The sequence below is a fragment of the Dendrobates tinctorius genome, unplaced genomic scaffold (assembly GCF_039654945.1).
Source record: "Dendrobates tinctorius isolate UK_male_01 unplaced genomic scaffold, ASM3965494v1 ptg000050l, whole genome shotgun sequence".
In the NCBI taxonomy this organism is placed as follows: Eukaryota; Metazoa; Chordata; class Amphibia; order Anura; family Dendrobatidae; genus Dendrobates; species Dendrobates tinctorius.
The window spans coordinates 1302364-1322343 of NW_027361718.1; the positions used below are offsets into that span (position 1 = coordinate 1302364).

The 19980-nt window shown below is 42.8% G+C and overlaps 1 protein-coding gene across 1 annotated transcript in view; it reads right to left on the reverse strand.

Annotated features, from left to right (window-relative positions):
* EFEMP1 (EGF containing fibulin extracellular matrix protein 1) overlaps positions 1-19980 on the reverse strand; it is a 151630-nt gene that overhangs the window by 70726 nt on the left and 60924 nt on the right. The window contains exons 3-4 of the mRNA XM_073576655.1: positions 9703-9751; positions 4864-5151 (exon numbers count right to left, since the gene is read on the reverse strand). Coding sequence (XP_073432756.1) covers positions 4864-5151; positions 9703-9751 — 337 coding nt within the window. The remainder of the gene's footprint in view (positions 1-4863; positions 5152-9702; positions 9752-19980) is intronic.

The following is a 19980-nucleotide window of genomic DNA, read 5'->3' on the forward strand; positions in this document are numbered from 1 at the left end:
CATGATGGGGTGATGGGGAGAAGGCCATGATGGGGAGGTGGCCATGATGGGGATGAGGCCATGATGGGGTGATGGGGAGAAGGCCATGATGGGGTGATGGGGAGAAGGCTATGATGGGGAGAAGGCAATAATGGGGGTGACGGAGAGGGCAATGATGGGGTGGTGGGGAAAAAAGAAATGATGATGGGGTGGGGGAGAATGCAGTGATGGTGGTGGTGGAAAGGGCAGTAATGGGGGTGGTGGAGGAGGAGGAAATGATGGAGGTGGTGGATGGGCAATGATGAGGTGGTGGAATGGGCAATGGTGGGTGGTGGGGGAGAAAGCAAAGATAGTGGTGGGGAGAAGAAAATGATGGAGGTGGTGAAGAGGGCAATGAAGGGGTGGGGGAGAGGACAATAATGGGATGAGAGGGGAGGAGGACAATGAGGGGTGTGGGGGATTGGGATGGGAGGAAGGGGGACTTATAATGACCTTAGGAATAGGGGGAGGTGGAGGAAGACATTATTATCGCTTATTATGTCTAACACAGTCCCTTAGTATATAGTGTACATACTTATTATGTATAACAAAGTCCCTTAGTATATAGTGTACTCACTAATTCTGTATAACACCATCCTTAGTTAGATAGTTTCCTCTTTTACTATGTATAACACCGTCCCTTATTACGTACCATCCTCTCTATAGTTATATATGGTGCTGTCCCTTATTATATAGCTTCCTCTGCTGCTATGTATAGTGCTGTCTCTTACATAGTGTATTCTTGTTAATTTTGTTATTCACAGCACCCTCTTTTATTACATAGTCCCCTCTCTTTTTAGATATAAAATGACTGCTGATCGAGGAGCCGGTGACCAAACTACCAGTCCATCAGCTCCTCCATTAGAAAGGACGCTTTCCCATGCTCCATCAGCCATCACTGCATTATACAGCTAACAAGACAGGACGGTATGTAATAAAAAACAGGGCTCTATATAATCCAATATGTAAGGGATGGTACTGAACTTGACAAGAGAGGGCACTGTATAATATTGGCAATATAGTAACATAGTAACATAGTAAGGCCGAAAAAAGACATTAGTCCATCCAGTTCAGCCTATAAAATTCTGTCAGAATAAATCCCCAGATCTACGTCCTTCTAAAGAACCTAACAATAACTGTAAGATACAATATTGTTACGCTCCAGGAAGACATCTAGGCCTCTCTTGCACCCTTCAACTGAGTTCGCCATCACCACCTCCTCAGGCAGGAAATTCCAGATTCTCACTGCCGTAACAGTAAAGAATCCTCTTCTATATTGGTGGAAAAACCTTTTCTCCTCCAGACGTAGAGAATGCCCCCTTGTGACCGTCACCTTCCTTGGTATAAACAGATCCTCGGAGAGATATTTGAATTGTCCCCTTAAATACTTATACATGGTTATTAGATCGCCCCTCAGTCGTCTTTTTTCTAGACTAAATAATCCTAATTTTGCTAATCTCTCTGGGTATTGTAGTCCCCCCATCCCCTTTATTAATTTTGTTGCCCTCCTTTGTACCCGCTCTAGTTCCATTATATCCTTCCTGAGCACCGGTGCCCAAAACTGTACACAGTACTCCATGTGCGGTCTAACCAGAGATTTGTACAGAGGCAGTATAATGCTCTCATCATGTGTATCCAGACCTCTTTTAATGCACCCCATGATCCTGTTTGCCTTGGCAGCCGCTGCCTGGCACTGGCTGCTCCAGGTAAGTTTATCATTAACTAGGATCCCCAAGTCCTTCTCCATGTCATATTTACCCAGTGGTTTACCCGTTCAGTGTGTAATGGTGATATTGATTCCTTCTTCCCATGTGCATAACCTTACATTTATCATTGTTAAACTGCATCTGCCACCTTTCGGCCCAAGTTCCCAACTTATCCAGATCCATCTGTAGCAGAATACTATCTTCTCTTGTATTGACTGCTTTACATAGTTTTGTATCATCTGCAAATATCGATATTTTACTGTGCAAACCTTCTACCAGATCGTTAATAAATGTGTTGAAGAGAATAGGTCCCAACACCGACCCCTGCGTTACCCCACTGGTCACTGCGACCCAGTTAGAGAATATTCCATTTATAACCACCCTCTGCTTTCTATCACTAAGCCAGTTACTTACCCATTTACACACATTTTCCCCCAGACCCAGCATTCTCATTTTGTGTACCAACCTCTTGTGTGGCACGGTATCAAACGCTTTGGAAAAATCAAGATATACCACATCCAATGACTCACCTTGGTCCAGTCTATAGCTTACCTCTTCATAAAAACGGATTAGATTGGTTTGACAGGTGCAATTCCTCATAAACCCATGCTGATATGGCGTTAAACAGTTATTCTCATTGAGATAATCCAGAATAACATCCCTCAGAAACCCTTCAAATATTTTACCAACAATAGAGGTTAGATTTACTGGCCTATAATTTCCAGGTTCACTTTTAGAGCCCTTTTTGAATATTAGTACCACATTTGCTATGCGCCAGTCCTGTGGAACAGACCCTGTCGCTATAGAGTCTCTAAATATAAGAAATAATGGTTTGTCTATTACATTACTTAGTTCTCTTAGTACTCGTGGGTGTATGCCATCCGGACCCGGAGATTTATCTATTTTAATCTTATTTAGCTGGTTTTGCACCTCTTCTTGGGTTAGATTGGTGACCCTTAATATAGGGTTTTCTTTGTCTCTCGGCATTTCACCTAGCATTTCATTTTCCACCGTGAATACCGTGGAGAAGAAGGTGTTTAATATATTAGCTTTTTCCTCAACATCTACAACCATACTTTCCTCACAATTTTTTAATGGGCCTACACTTTCACTTTTGATTCTTTTACTATTGATATAGTTGAAGACCAGCTTGGGATTAGTTTTACTCTCCTTATAAAAATATACATAATATACATAATAAAGGAGACTATGTAATATATATACATATATGTGTGTGGCTATATAAAATATATATGAAAGGAGGGGGGCCCAGACACAGTTCTTGCACAGGGGCCCCAAGATGTCAGTGTCCGCCCCTGCTCATATTAGTTCATATTAGTTTGTGGCTGCACTTCATACATGGATCCAGCTTTTATATTCAGAGTAGCCACTATTTTTAAAGACATAAAAAACCTTTTCTACTTAATAATTTGATCAAATTGCTCTTTTTTTTTTTTAAACAAAAATGTTTTACGGTTTCACATTAGTGTCCCAACACTTTGTATTGTTCACACTTGCAAGTGGAAGCATTATTAACCTGTAGATTAATCACATATCTGCAGGTTAACTTCATTTTTTTACATGACATGTTCTCTGTAAAGGTGTAGTTTCAAGTTGCCTCCTGAGTTCTTCAGAGCAATGCAATCTTGTTACAGATTTCTTAATTCCTGGTATCTGTCAGGGCTGGCTCTCTGCCTTGAGTGACAGCTCTGATAAATAGTAAAACTGTAGTAGTATTAGAACTACAAAGTCCAGCACAAGTTCAGCTATAGCACATTCAGGTATCAGTGGTTTGTTCTGAGTTATTACTGTACTTACACATAGCGAAAGAGTGGCATTTAAACAAGCTCACAGGTCCAGACAGCAGAGTGACCTGCTGTGACTCCTGCTGATGATTTGAGAGGGAAAGAAAGGAAGGGGATGGATGTGAGCAGCTAACTGCTATATAGAAATCAATGGACGAGAGAGAGCTGACTGGGATGTTAAGAGTTAACTCCTATCCTGGAATATAACTACTGTCTGCATTCTTGGCCAGGCACTAGATACTGTGCCCCATGAAAATGAGCTGTTCACTATAAAAGTTAAAATCTCTCATTGCAGGAGGATGACAGCAGATAGAAAAAGCAAAGCCAATTGCAAACTTGCTTAATGTCATGCTGTCTAATTAAATCAATTTAAGAACTCAAGAACACACCTTTAATCTTGCAATGGGGGCTTTGTGATTACTATTTACCCTCTTATACAATGGAAATTTTAACTGTCTCTTTTATTTGCTATAGAGGGACCTTGTACAGCAGTCAATCTTTGGCTTCAGCAAGCTTGTGCTGCAGAAGTCACAAACATGTATGTCATTGCACCTTGCACTGGAACTGTGGGTTTTTAATTATTTTTAATCACATTTCCTTTTTTTTCCTCAAACTCTCAGACAATCTTTTTCATAGTTTTATTAGTTACCTATCTTATTAACTTTTTGTCAAAATTCCACCACTCACAGTGTCCTAACGATGCTAACAGGGGCGTGTTGAGCTGTCAGGATTGTGAATGAAAGCTCAGCTGTCCAATCTGGCCAAGCCTGTGGGGTTTCCTCCAAGTATTGCACGTTCTGTATAATTACCTAGTTATTTAGTTGGCTGGCAATGATCCGAATATTGCCAGTTGTAGCTTAGCTGAAGTGGTGTGTGTTTGCTCTATGTTCTTATATTCTGATCTTTGTTGCCTGACCTTGGATTTGCTTTTGACCATCCACCTAGCCCCTTTATCTTTATCCACTAACTTCTTGGAATTCTGACCTTGGACTGTGACCTGACTACGCCTTTGTCTCTACCCTTCTGCCCAGACTTATGGCTTGTCTGTGAGAAGTGACTCAGCGTCACACTTTTTTCCCAAAACTTTTACAGCACTTTTGTCTATATCTGGTTTATCAGCCTAAGGATATTTTAAACTTTTTTCCTTACTCACTTGCAGTAAGACACTTTTCACACTGCATATTTACTTTCAGTTAAATGCATCCACTGGGAAAGCTTCCAGCATATATAACGGAAGGCTATCACTGATGCCTTGTTCAATGATCCATATAAATGTATATTATTTATGTGGTTTTAAAACTATGATAAGCAGATTAAAAAAGAACATTTCTTACCTTGGCACATGTTTTGTGCATTTAGCTCATAGCCTGACGAGCACTGCATTAACTGAACTGTGCTGGGTAGAATGCGTTGTGGATCTGCAGGGCTATTGGGTCTTTCTACAAATGCATTTTGGCTAGTGCTTTGTTGAGATCCAGAATTCTGTGAGACGACTGTTTCCTCCTGACCATTATTTAACAAAATCTGTGCAGTTCTTGGTAGGCACAGGTATCCTCCATAATGGTTAACACATTTCATTCCTCCCTTGCAAGGCTCTTGCATTATTCCACACTCATCAATATCTGTGACAAGGAAACAAAAACGTGATTTGCAAAGTTAAAATGTAACGGAAGGGAGCCATTTAGATTTTAGTGTCCTGCTGTTCTTATTTTGATAAGGAAAATATCAGTTTGATATTAATCTTAATATCTGTAGATTTCTAATCACAGTGAAAATACGAAGCAGAGGAACCAGCGTAAATATCCTACACAAATCCACAATTGAAACCCATGCAATGCATGGTGAATATGCAGAGAATTTCTGTAATAAATTGGAGCATGCCTACAGGCCACAGAGAATTTCTACAAAGCTGAAATTCCAGAAAAAGAATGCAATGTGTGAATCCACCCTTACAATGCCTAAGTTAATGACCACCTTGCTTAATATCACTTCATGTATCCTTCCATAGGTGTACATAGTGATAGCTCCTATAGAAGGGCATCTTAGGTCTCCTCACACCCAGTGCAACATTAACAAATAAGGGACATAGGAAGAACTGGTTTAAAGGTACCGTAATTTGTCAATGAGCTAACTCTCCCAAATTGCATATATGGGCATGCAGGACTTTGAAAGCTAAGTCTATCGACACCTCTTCATCTTCTATCTGTTTCTGCATTCCCTAAAAATCAGTGTTTTAATTAATATGCAGATGAGAGGTTAAATGCTGCAGGTATGGCTGAGCACTTCCCAAGCCTCCACTTTCTGAGGTTGTTTCAGATATTGTTATTTTGTTTTTCTTATTTTGATGGCTATAATATGGATACATTGTGATGTGTTTTTTTTAATTTAAATGCTTATAGGCTTTTTGTTTCGCAGCCCATTGCTGACTGCAGAATGAGTTAAAGAGATTATTTCAGGAAAATGGACCCTAAACACTGCAAAATACCTACAACATTGAGGTCACTTCAATAGCGCCCATCACCACTGTAACTAGTCACTGAAACTGAAGCAGGAGAGCTGGTGATGAATCCAGGGAGGCTGAATTCTGCTCTGTTTCTTATTTTAGATATTTTCCAGTGTTTGGGACTCACATTACTAAAAGTGGGAACTTCCTTAATTGATCTCCTTCTGATGGGAAATGTAGTGATTTTTTATCTGTCTTTTTCTGAGCTCTTCTCTGCTGATTTACGAACATGGACCACATGAAAGCTGAGCTAAACTTTGTGGTCATAAATCAGCTTTAAAGAGTTTAGAAACAGACAGATAAAACAAGTATAAACTCTCACTGAATGAGATGCCAGAATCCAGCAATGTACATTGAAAAAATCCTGTAAAAGCCAAATGGTGCAATTTTTTTTAATGAAACCTCATGCCATGGTGAATAGTTATGCCCTACCATTTGCATAATAAAACCCTTACATTATAATTATTGACATGCCTTAGAAGCTTAGAGTCAATGCTGTATCATTCCATTTGCTTGTCCACACCTATACACTGGATAGTAAAGATGGTTAGCACTCGACTAAATGATGTAGATATATGGTGCTAGTGAGAAGGGAACTGATAGTCCCGTAAGCACAAGTTTGATATAAAGTCACTGCACACGTGAAGTTTGCTCAAGTGGAATATATTTATTTGTATTTGACGGTGAAGAAGCGACAGCTGACGTTTCAACCTCACAACGGCCTTTATCATATAGTCGCCCTTTATAGAAGAGAGGTTGTAGTCACCGGGTAAATAGTTTCACTGATAGGCAATTTTTCTACCGTCTGTAGTTCGTCCTCTATGGCCAGTAGTCCAGATTCCAGAGTTATGCAAGTGTGCCAAAAAACTACAATCATTGGTGGCAGTGGGAGGTGCACTCATTCACTGCACAGGCACGGCGGTGACTGCACCTCCCACTGCCACCAATGATCGTAGTTTTTTTGCACACTTGCATAACTCTGCCATTGTCTCTGCATGCTTTTCCCCTCCCCCGGCAGGGATGCCAACTCACTCACGGCCATGGCCCACGTCCCGCACTTCCTCCACCTTACTATCCGGCTACTACTACTTAGGGTTTGCTTAGGGCGTGCGCTCTCTCCTTCTTAAATGGGCTGCATGCACCATCCTAAAGTGTCTCCAGCCAATGGCTGGGAGACACTTATTATTTAAGGCACCTCCATCTGCATGAAGGTGCCCGTGCAACGTAGTTAGTCTGTTTCCAGCATGCTTTTTAGTTCTCTGGTCCCTGTCCATTAGTACCCGATAGTTCCGCTAGTGTCTGCCCGTTCCTTGCCCAGACTGCTGGTTCTTGCCTTGCCTTGTCCCTGTCTGTCCTTGACAATACCTGCCTTGTCAGTCTGTATTTCAGCCGGAACCACCAGCACCTGTCATGCCCGGTTATATATCAGCTGGACCCATCTGCCCCTTCCATTCCAATCTGTATATCAGCCGAACCCATATATATTTGGGTTTCCTGTGTTACTGTAGTGCCTGCCTGTATCTGCAGTACTCTCCCAGTGGGCTCTTCCAGCTACCAGTCCCTTGGGGGATAGTTTTCGTGCGACCGAGGTCTGTCCTGGAGTAGCACCAAGCCTAACCCCACCATCAGGTGCTCTAGTGAAGAGTCAGGTGCTCACCTACCTCCATGGTCTCCTTGGACCATGGCACTCCTGTTACAGTCATTCTGAGATCTGGCTGCGGTCTGCTCACATTAACTATCAGAGTGTGGTATAGGACACGCCAAGGGTGCACCAAATCGCTCTCATTTGCATAATAAATAAATGCTCACTTTGAATAAAATATTAAGTTAAAATATACATGCCTAATATGATTTCAATAGCGGCTATGTCCCATATATAAAAGTTTGGCCATTTTAATTGCTATTTTTAAGTGTGACAGATATACCATCTATACTTTAATGTATTTCTAAGGCTGGTTTCACATTTGCGTTTTTTAGCGCTGGAAAAAAACGCATACGTGCGCATGCGTTTTTTCCCCTATATTTAACATGGGTGCGCATACCTGCGCGCTGGTAAGCGCATGTATGCGATTTTCATGAGCTGCGTTTTTTTGGGGTGTGCGTTTGTATTTTCCAGACGCAGCATGTTGCATTTTTTGGCCCTGCAAAAAAGCGCATGCGCACATATGCGCACGTTTTGCGCTAAAAATGGCCATTATAGCCTATGGATGCGCATACATGCGCACTGGCATGCTCATGTATGCGTTTTTTTGCACATGCATTTTTTTTTGTTAACCATGGAATTTAGGGGTTTGGGTTAGAGTTAGGGTTAGTTAAGGGGGTTTAGGGTTAGGGTTAGGGTCAGGGTTAGGGTTGGGGTTAGGGTCAGGGTTAGGGTTAAGTATGGTTTGGTTAAGGGTTAGGGTCAGGGTTAGGGTTAGGGTCAGGGTTAGGGTTAAGTATGGTTTGGTTAAGGGTTAGAGTCAGGGTTAGGGTTAGGGTTAGGGTTAAGGTTAGTTAGGGTTAAGTATGGTTTGGTTAAGGGTTAGGGTTAGGGTTAGGGTCAGGGTCAGGGTTAAGTATGGTTTGGTTAAGGGTTAGGGTCAGGGTTAGGGTTAGGGTTAGGGTCAGGGTTAGGGTTAAGTATGGTTTGGTTAAGGGTTAGAGTCAGGGTTAGGGTTAAGGTTAGTTAGGGTTAAGTATGGTTTGGTTAAGGGTTAGGGTCAGGGTTAGGGTTAGGGTTAGGGTTAGGGTTAGGGTCAGGGTTAGGGTTAGGGTTAAGGTTAGTTAGGGTTAAGTATGGTTTGGTTAAGGGTTAGGGTCAGGGTTAGGGTTAGGGTTAGGGTTAGGGTCAGGGTTAGGGTTAGGGTTAGGGTTAAGGTTAGTTAGGGTTAAGTATGGTTTGGTTAAGAGTTAGGGTCAGGGTTAGGGTTAGGGTTAAGGTTAGTTAGGGTTAAGTATGGTTTGGTTAAGGGTTAGGGTCAGGGTTAGGGTTAGGGTTAGGGTTAGGGTCAGGGTTAGGGTTAGGGTTAGGGTTAGGGTTAAGGTTAGTTAGGGTTAAGTATGGTTTGGTTAAGGGTTAGGGTCAGGGTTAGGGTTAGGGTTAGGGTTAGGGTCAGGGTTAGGGTTAGGGTTAGGGTTAGTTAGGGTTTAGGGTTTGGGTTAGGGTTAAGTATGGTTTGGTTAAGGGTTAGGGTCAGGGTTAGGATTAGGGTTAGGGTCAGGGTTAGGGTTAGGGTCAGGGTTAGGGTTAGTAAAGTCATGGTTTGGGTTAGTGTGAGGGGCCACCTAATGTTGGAAAAAAACGCAAACGCGGTAAAAACGCACTAAAAACGCATACAAACGCATAAAAACGCTGCGTTTTTTTCATGCATGCTCATAAAAATGCTTGAAAAAAACGCAGCAGTTGTATGCTTTTGTATGCGTTTTTTCAATGCGTTTTTTTGCGGGAAAAACGCGCTGCAAAAAAAAGCAAGTGTGAAACTAGCCTTAGAGATGCATTTGCAAGCAAACATTTACGTAATTTAAATGCAAAGTCCCTAATAATAAATCATGTATTAATTATGCAAATATATTCTACCCTGTCTGTACTCTGTGGTTAATTTATGATTATACTCCTGTATGACTGTATTCCTCTTTGTGCCATGTATATTGTAGCAGTAATAAAGAATAAAAAGCAATCATCTGTTACCTTTGCATTGCTGCCGTATCGGGTCCCACTCATAACCATCAGTACATTGCTGGGTGAGAACAGAACATTAATATGGTTAATATCTTTCTAGAATCACAATAATCAATTTCAGGCATTAAAATTGACTGTCAAGGAGAGATCTTATGGTATAAATCTTTGGGATCAAACCAATGCTACAATTCATTATTCTGCACCATCAGGTTACAAGATTATGATGTTTTTCTCTGTGAAGTGATTTATTTATACACAGTTCAATTTAGAAAGCTATTTTCCAAGCTCTCTGAAACTAGATGCACATTTTTAGAATCCAAGTTAAAACCTCTGTTGCTTTCCAGTGTTTTCTTGTTGAAAAGTAATATCCACTGAATCTGGCACACAGATGTTGGTCACTGCTCAGTTTATAGGTTCATTGCACTTAAGGGAGTAAAAGTAAGTTCAGTAGATCAGCTGCTAAATTACTACAAGCTCGTTTGTGTGTTCTCCAGATTTAGTGATTTGAGTTAGATTTTTTTTGCTAACAAGAAAAGATAAAAATTAAGATATTGTTTCTCTGTAATTCTGGGACTGTAAGGGCCCCGTCACACATAGCGATCTCACTAGCGAGATCGCTGCTGAGTCACAAGTTTTGTGACGTAACAGCGATCTCACCAGCGAGATCGCTGTGTGTGACAGCGATCAGCGACCGCCACCCCTGCCGGTATCGCTGATCGCTGATGGAAAGCCCTGGACATTTTTTCGGTCGCTGGTCTCCCGCTGGCCTGCAGGCATCGCTGCGTGTGACAGGCGGGAGACCAGCGATCAGCTGGTAACTAAGGTAAACGCAGGGTTTCTAAGCATGGCGCTGTGCTTAGAAACCCTCTGTGTACCTTAGTTACCAATGTGCTGATGCAGGGAGCTGGTAACTAAGGTACACATCGGGTTTCTAAGTGACGCACGTCCCTTAGAAACCCGATGTGTACCTTAGTTACCAGCTTCCTGCATTAGCGCGCTGGTACCTAAGTACACAGCGACGCCGCGCGCTGGGCGTCGCTGGTCCTGATCGCTGGTGAAGCTGTCTGTTTGACAGCTCATCAGCGATCATGTAGCGACTCACCAGCGATCTTGACACGTTGATATCGTTGTCGGGATTGCTGGTGAGTCGCTATGTGTGACGGGGCCTTAAATCAGTGTCCTTTCAAATGGTAGATACAACAATTGACAACATTCCAAACTAAAATGTGTGGGAGGTGTTTCATACTACCTTTTTTGAGTCATTGTTAATGTGAGGTGAATACCTTAAAATCGAAATCTAAAAATCAAACCTCCAAAATTTCTGCTATTTTAATTTTTCCCAATAAAAAATGTTGATACAGTACTTTGACAAAGTATTCAAACCCCGTGAACTTTGCCAGATTTTTTTCACGTTGCATCGACAAACTTAAATGTATCCTATGTGTGTTTTATGTGATATACCAACACAAAGAAGCAAGTATTTGAGAAGTGTAGAGGAAAGGAAATGATACATGTGATACAAGGTTTTCTAATTATTTGAAAAATATAAATCTGAAAATAGTGAAGTGCATTTGTATTCATCCCCCATGAGTCAATACTTTGGAGGACCACCTTTTGTTGCAATTACTGTTGTAAATCTTTTGGGTATGTCTTTGCCATCTTTGCACATCTAGAGAATTAAATTTTTGACCATTCTTTTTTGCACACTCGCTTTAGCTCAGTGAGATTGGATAGAGAGCCGTTGTGAACAGCAATTTTCAAATCTTGCCACAGATTCTCAATTGGATTTAGGTCTGGAGTTTGGGCCACACACATGAACATGCTTTTATGTAAACTGTTCCATTGTACCTCTGTCAGTAAAGTTATTATCCTGCTTGAAGGTGAACCTATGCCCGAGTCTTAATTATTTTGCAGCCTCTAACAGGTTTTCTTCCAGGATTGCCCTGTATTTAGCGCCATCCATTTTTTCATCAACTCTGAGCAGCTTGCCTGTCCTTGCTGAAGAAAAGCATCCCCACAGAATGATGCTGCCACTACCATGTTTGACTGTGGATATGGTGTTTTCACGGTGATGTTCAGTATTACTTTTCCATCATACATACTGTATCATTTTGTATTTTGCCCCAAAATGTGTACTTTGGTCTCATCTGGCCAGAGCATCTTCATCCAGATGCTAGCTGTGTCTCCTACATGTTTTTTTTTCAAACCACAAACGGGACTTCTTATGCCTTGCTTTCATAAATGGTTTTGTTCTTGCCACTCTTCCATAAAGGCTAGAATTGTGGAGAATACGACTAGTAGCTGTCCTGTGTACAGCTTCTCAATGTGAGCCGTGGATCTCTGCAGCTTCTCCAGAGTGACCATGGGCCACTTGGTTGCCTTTCTAATTAGTACTCTCCTTTCTTGGCATGTCAGTTTAGGTAGACGGCCATGTCTTGGTAGGTTTGCAGTTGTGCCATACATATGTTACATACCTAACCCTGCTTTACTCTTCTCCACAACTTTATCCCTGACCTGTCTGGTGTGTTCCTTGGTTTTCATGATGCAATTTGATCCATAATGTTCTCAAACAAAACTTCTGAGGCCTTCATTGAACAGCTGTAGTAATACTGAGAATAAATTACACACAGGTGGACTCAGTTTACTAATTACAGTCATATGTAAAAGTTTGGGCACCCCTATTAATGTTAACCTTTTTTCTTTATAACAATTTTGGTTTTTGCAACAGGTATTTCAGTTTCATATATCTAATAACTGATGGACTCAGTTATATTTCTGGATTCAAATGAGGTTTATTGTACTAACAGAAAATGTGCAATCTGCATTTAAACAAAATTTGACCGGTGCAGAAGTATGGGCACCCTTATCATTTTCTTGATTTGAACACTCCTAACTACTTTTTACTGACTTCCTGAAGCACTAAATTGGTTTTGTAACCTCATTGAGCTTTGAACTTCATAGCCAGGTGTATCAAATCATGAGAAAAGGTATTTAAAGTGGCCACTTGCAAGTAGTTCTCCTATTTGATTCTCCTATAAAGAGTGGCATCATGGGCTCCTCAAAACAACTCTCAAATGATCTGAAAACAAAGATTATTCAACATAGCTTTTCAGGGGAAGGATACAAAAAGTTGTCTCAGAGATTTAACCTGTCAGTTTCCACTGTGAGGAACATAGTAAGGAAATGGAAGAACACAGGTACAGTTCTTGTTAAGCCCAGAAGTGGCAGGCCAAGAAAAATATCAGAAAGGCAGAGAAGAAGAATGGTGAGAACAGTCAAGGACAATCCACAGACCACCTCCAAAGACCGGCAGCATCATCTTGCTGCAGATGGTGTCACTGTGCATCGGTCAACAATACAGCGCATGCATAATGCCTTTTTGTATGACCAAACAACTCAATCTTTGTTTCATCGGTCCACAGGACCTTCTTCCAAAATGTAACTGGCTTGTCCAAATGTGCTTTTGCAGACCTCAGGCGACTCTGTTTGTGGCGTGCTTGCAGAAACGGCTTCTTTCGCATCACTCTCCCATACAGCTTCTCCTTGTGCAAAGTGCGCTGTATTGTTGACCGATGCACAGTGACACCATCTGCAGCAAGATGATGCTGCAGGTCTTTGGAGGTGGTCTGTGGATTGTCCTTGACTGTTCTCACCATTCTTCTTCTCTGCCTTTCTGATATTTTTCTTGGCCTGCCACTTCTGGGCTTAACAAGAACTGTACCTGTGTTCTTCCATTTCCTTACTATGTTCCTCACAGTGCAAACTGACTGGTTAAATCTCTGAGACAACTTTTTGTATCCTTCCCCTGAAAAGCTATGTTGAATAATCTTTGTTTTCAGATCATTTGAGAGTTGTTTTGAGGAGCCCATGATGCCACTCTTCATAGGAGAATCAAATAGGAGAACTACTTGCAAGTGGCCACTTTAAATACCTTTTCTCATGATTTGATACACCTGGCTATGAAGTTCAAAGCTCAATGAGGTTACAAAACCAATTTAGTGCTTCAGGAAGTCAGTAAAAAGTAGTTAGGAGTGTTCAAATCAAGAAAATGATAAGGGTGCCCATACTTTTGCACCTGTCAAATTTTGTTTAAATGCAGATTGCACATTTTCTGTTAGTACAATAAACCTCATTTGAATCCAGAAATATAACTGAGTCCATCAGTTATTAGATATATGAAACTGAAATACCTGTTGCAAAAACCAAAATTGTTATAAAGAAAAAAGGTTAACATTAATAGGGGTGCCCAAACTTTTACATATGACTGTATGTAACTTCTGAAGATGATTGATGATTTTATTTAAGAGTATCAGGATATAGAGGGCTAAATTCAAATTCACATCACAATTTTCAGATTTATATAATTAGAAAACCATATAGAACGTATATACCTGTGTATAAGCCGACACGAGTATAAGCCGACCCCCCTAATTTGCCACAAAAAACTGGGAAAACATATTGACTCACGTATAAGCCTAGGGGGGAAATGCAGCAGCGACTGGTAAATTTCAAAAATAAAAAAAGATACTAATAAAAGTAAAATTAATTGAGACATCAGTAGGTTAAATGTTTTTGAATATCCATATTGAATCAGGAGCCCCATGTAATGCTTCATACAGTTAATGATGGCCCCATAAGATGCTCCATACAAAATAAACCCCATATAATGCTGCACAAAGGTTAATAATGGCCCCATAAGATGCTCTATAGAATAATATGCCCCATAGGCTGCACCATAAAGGTTATGGCCCCATAAAATTCTGCATAGATTATGCCCATATGATGCTCCATAGATTATGCCCCATAAGATGCTCCATAGATTATGCCCCCATATGCTGCCCATAAGATGCTCCATAAAATAGCCCCCCATATGCTGCCCCATAAGATGCTCTATAGAATAGGCCCCATATGCTGCCGCCTAAGATGCTCCATAGGATAGCCTACATATGCTGCCCCGTAAGATGCTGCTGCTGCTGCAAATAAAATAAAAATGACATACTCACCTCTTGTCACTGGGGGCCAGGTGCCAGTGTACTAAGCAGGTGGGGACACCAGCGCGCTATGGGGGACAGGTGCCAGGTGCCGGTGTCACCGCTGGCTCAAAGCCCCGACACCTGAGATATTCACCTGTCCCCAGTCCACTGCTGCACTCCGCTCTGTCTTCCAGGTCCCTCTGTCAGTGACTGTTCAGGCAGAAGGTGCGGAGCGCAATAACTGTGTCATGGTGCCCTCTGACCTGAACGTCACAGACAGAGGATGCAAAGGACAGAGCAGAACACAGCAGTGGACCAAGGACAGGTGAATATCGCATATACTTACCCCTTCCTGGTGCGGTCTCTGCAGCCCCACTTCTCCCACGTTCTCTGACAGCTATTCCTTCCTTCAGCGGTCAAGTGGTACCGCTCATTAAAGTCATGAATATGCGCATATTCATGACTTTAATGAGCGGTACCACGTGACCGCTGAAGGAAGGCGCCTGCGACAGTGGGAGAAGCAGGGGGGCTGGGAGACCATGCCAGAGGGGATAAGTATGATCTGACACCCCCGCTCCCCCTCCCCTGCCGACCCCTGATATATGACCCACGTAATAAGTCGAAAGGAGAACTTTCAGCCCCAAAAAATGGGCAGAAAATCTCGGTTTATACGCCAGTATATATGGTAATTTCCTTCACACTTCACAAATACTTCCTACTTTATGATGGTATATCACATAAAATCACAATAAAATACATTTACGTTTATGGGTGTAATGGGCATAAATACTTTTTCAAAGCACTGTATGTACCCAAAAATATCTTGCAAAAAGCCCTCATATGGCCACATTGACTTGAATATAATTTTTTTTCAGTTTTTGGAAAATGATGATGAAAAAGTGAAATAAAAAAAATTGCCAGGTCCTGAAGGTGCAAAAAACATGTTTCCTTAATTGGTTAACTATCTCATAGTCAGGTATTTTACAGTATATGTTAGATCATTTCTAAATACAGATTCTTTAATTGATTTTTAATATTATTTAGACAATACTGGGCTTTTTTAAGGTGAGAAAGTACATATTAGGCATCTATCTCATTCTTAGTCGTTAAAAATATTCAGCATTTTAAGTTGAATTTCTGTTGTTCACTTTTAATGTTATGTTATCAAAGAAAGATATGTTTACATTTATAAAGAGATAATATTATTAGGCCTCTTTCACACATCAGGTTTTCGGTGTCAGGCGCGATCCGGCGCTTTTGACTAAAACCGGATCCGGCGAAATGCAATGCCGGATCCGGTTTCCCCCCCATTGACTTGCATTAGAGCCGGATCGAGCCGGATGGCCATGCGTTTCATCCGATTTTCGCCGGATCCGGCAATGTGACGCGATCCGGCGTCTGGAAAAAACGGCTACTGTAACGTTTTTTGTCTCCGGCGAAAAAGCCGGACACGCCGGATCCGGCGTGTCCGGCTTTTTCATACAATGAAAGCCTAAGAGCGCCGCAATGCGCCTGATCCGGCGAAAGCCGGATCCGGCGGCCGGATCCGGTTTCTTTGGTCTGAGCATGCTCAGTAGCTCTGCCCACAGGACATATATAAAAGCAAGACAATGGGACCCTCAGCCACACCCAACATGCCACCCAAGCCAAGAACCAGGAGCAGGAGAAGGCAGCAGACATCTGCAGCAGCAGCACCATCAGCACCACCCCAAATGGAGCAGCATGCTGAACAACGGGAGGGGAGTCCAGCAGCAGATGAGAGACGGTAATTATCAAATCCCCCATTCCTCCAAACTAGGGCTATGGAATATCAAGATATTCATTGGCCCTTTGTTTCTCTTTATTCAACAGCCGCCCAATAGATGCAGCAGCAGCAGCAGCAGCAGAAACACCACCCACAGCCATGGAGTCTGGCCATGAGGAAGACAGCACATCTTCTGGGAGCCCTCCCTCGCATCGTCAGCGTTTGACGGTAAGTTTTTATTTCCAAAATCCATCATCTCTGTAATATATGTGTATTCATTGCCTTTTATTTCAAAACAGGAATCACAAGATGAAGAGGAGCTCCCAGAAGAAGAAGGAAGGGGTGGACAGACACTTGGAGTGGGCTCACAATTGGTAAGTTTTTTGCATCAAACGCAGAAACACAACATCACACTACACACAACACATAGAAAACAATGTTCTGCAGACCACACACAGCAAACAAATGCCTACATCCAAAGACATAACATTTTTTGTTTTCTTCTCTAGTCTTCCCAATCTGGTGCTCGGCCAAGAGGTCCTCGCAGTGCCTCCCAGGGTCGTCGGCGACAGCAACGCGGCGGTCACCAGCGTGTAAGTATAAATATTTTTGCTTTGTTTTTTTTGCACTTTTTATTTCATTTCTTTTGTGGAGGCTAATTATGTTATTTTTGTCTTTTTCTTTAACAGCCTTCACAGCGTGCTCCCGACTCTGACGGTGAGGATGGAGGGATTGATGTGGACCGCCTCATCGATCTCGTCAGAGAAAGGGAGCCGCTCTGGAATATGGCTGACCGCCGCCACGCTGACCTGATCGTTACCCGACGACTCTGGGAGGAAATCTGTTCACTCCTTGTGGACCGCTGGGAGGACCTCGAAGCTCGGGCCCAGATTAAAGAGCGTAAGTATATACAGTACCGGTTGCTTGATTTAAACCAGTGTTTCCCGAACTCCAGTCCTCGTGGTCCCCACGGATCATGTGTTCAGGATTTCTATTTACTTTGGAAATCCTGAAAACATGACCCCTGGGGACCATGAGGACTGGAGTTTGGGAAACACTGATGTTGTATACTAACCACTTTGTCCTTTCTCGTTTCAGGGGAGAGAATTGTGAAGCGGTGGCGGTCTGTGAGGGATCGTTTCAAGAAGGAGTTCAATAAAGAGATGCGGGCCCCGAGTGGATCTGGAGGACGCAGGAGCAAGTACAAGTACGCACGAGCCCTGTCGTTCCTCCGGGAGACAATGCTCACCAGAAGGTAAATATTACACACCACATGTGACAAAAAAATGTTTAGATGTAACTTTTTTTTTCAGCCAGGGCCATACCATGTCACTATTTTAATTGTTTTTTTTCTCTTTATTCCACAGCACGGTGAGCAGCACTCGGGAGCCTGCACGATTGGACCCTTCTGAGGCGATCCCTGAGGAGACCGGCACCGAGGGACACTTCGACCGCCCCGGTACATCTGCACCTTCCCAGCCTTCCCACACATTCGACCCATCTGTCCCATCCACCAGCACAGGAGCATCGTGGCCGCCTACATTACATGAAGCTGCTGGTGAGGAGATCGCTTTCCCTTTACCCCACCCTTCTGCCCCTGCCACCTCTAGTACACCTGCGGGTACTGGGCGGCAGCGGCAGAGGGGTCAGGAAAAGACTTATGCACCAGAGTTCTTGCATCTGAATGCATCTTTCCAGAACTGTCTAAAAGTCTTGTCAGAGCAAATCTCCGCAGGCTATCAGCAGATCAACTCCAGCATTCTGGAGGTGAAGACACTTCTGCAAACCATGCATTCAGAAGCAAGATCTTCGCCAAACCACACCTTTTTCAGGTCTGTTGTGGAGCGCATGGAAACGCTCTCTCCTGCCCAGCAGATGCATGTAATGCATTCATGCCACGCTGCTCTCCAGCAAGTTACCTCCCAACCTCCTCCTCCCACCACAGTAGTTCCTCCACCTGCACCCCCTCCAGCCACTTTCCATCCTCCCCCTCCTATTACATCTACACCCCCTCCAGCCACTTTCCATCCTCCCCCTCCTATTACATCTACACCCCCTCCAGCCACTTTCCATCCTCCCCCTCCTATTACATACCATCCACCTCCCCAGCACCAGCAACCTCCCCAGCACCAGCAACCTCCCCAGCACCAGCAACCTCCCCAGCACCAGCAACCTCCCCAGCACCAGCAACCTCCCCAGTACCAGCAACCTCCCCAGTACCAGCAACCTCCCCAGTACCAGCAACCTCCCCAGTACCTGCAAACTCCCCAGTACCAGCAACCTCCCCAGTACCAGACATCTCCCCACTTCCAGCAACCTGCCCCGTACCAGACATCTCCCCACTTCCAGCAACCTGCCCCGTACCAGACATCTCCCCACTTCCAGCAACCTGCCCCGTACCAAACTCCTTCCCCATACAACTTGCCATCAACATCATCTGCTCCTACAGTCCCTGCCCAACCCTCCACTCCACCACCCACCACCTCTTCTGCTTCCCACATGTCCACCCATTCTGTAGTTTTTTCCACACCTTCACCTCTAACTGTTCCTTCCCCACCACGATCCCAGTCCTCTCTCCACACTCCCAGTGTCGAAGTGTCCCGCAGCCCCTCCAGCAGTATTTCCACCACACACTACACAGATTTATAATGTGTGTATTTAAATAAAAATGACCAGTTTTATGGTTTCAAAGCTTTATTAAACAAGTTTATTAAAATTTTAAAAAAGTTTACTAAAAAAAACATTTTTCAATAAAAGTTAAATTATTTTACACTGGTTGTCTGTCATTTCTTTCTGCGTCGAAAAAGGTTAAATACAGGGTATTTAAAAGGTGAAATGGTATTCAAAACTAGGTATATAACTGTGGGTAAATTTTAGCTTTTTGCCACAGTTGTGTTCCTGGTTGTGTTTGAAGCAAAGTATTTCACCTAAAAAGTTGTGTTTATTGTTGGTGATTTCCTAACAATGTACACAACTTTTGTTAAAAGGTGAAATACTTTGCATAAAACACAACCAGGTACACACCTGTGGCCTAAAGCTAAAAATAGAGACCATGACAAGATAGCCAACTTTGGTTGGCAAAGGTATATACTGTTGGTACAGAAGGTACACAAGTTTGGTTAGGGCACAAATCTTTCACACTCTGTCATCCTGCCAGTGTACTCTGCCTTGAGGTGACATAAAGTATAGTGCAAAATTGTCCCTCATTACTGAAACCATCACAGAACTTCTAGTGGTAATGTCATGGTAATCTTGCAAGGTGGTTTCTTCAGAGGTGTCCTCAATGGAAATGGGTTCCTTGCAGATAACAAAATTGTGGAGTACCACGCACGCTTTGATCACCTCGTCCACAGTTTCTGTCTTGAGGTTGATCGCAGTCAATAGGACCCGCCATTTGGCTGTCAGAATACCAAAGGTACATTCAACCATTCTTCTTGCTCTTGTGAGGCGGTAATTAAAAATGCATTTTGGTCTTGTCAATCCTCTGCTAGAGTACGGTTTCAAAAGGTGTTCTGACAGCTGGAAGGCTTCATCCCCTACACAGACAAATGGCATAGGTGGACCAGATGT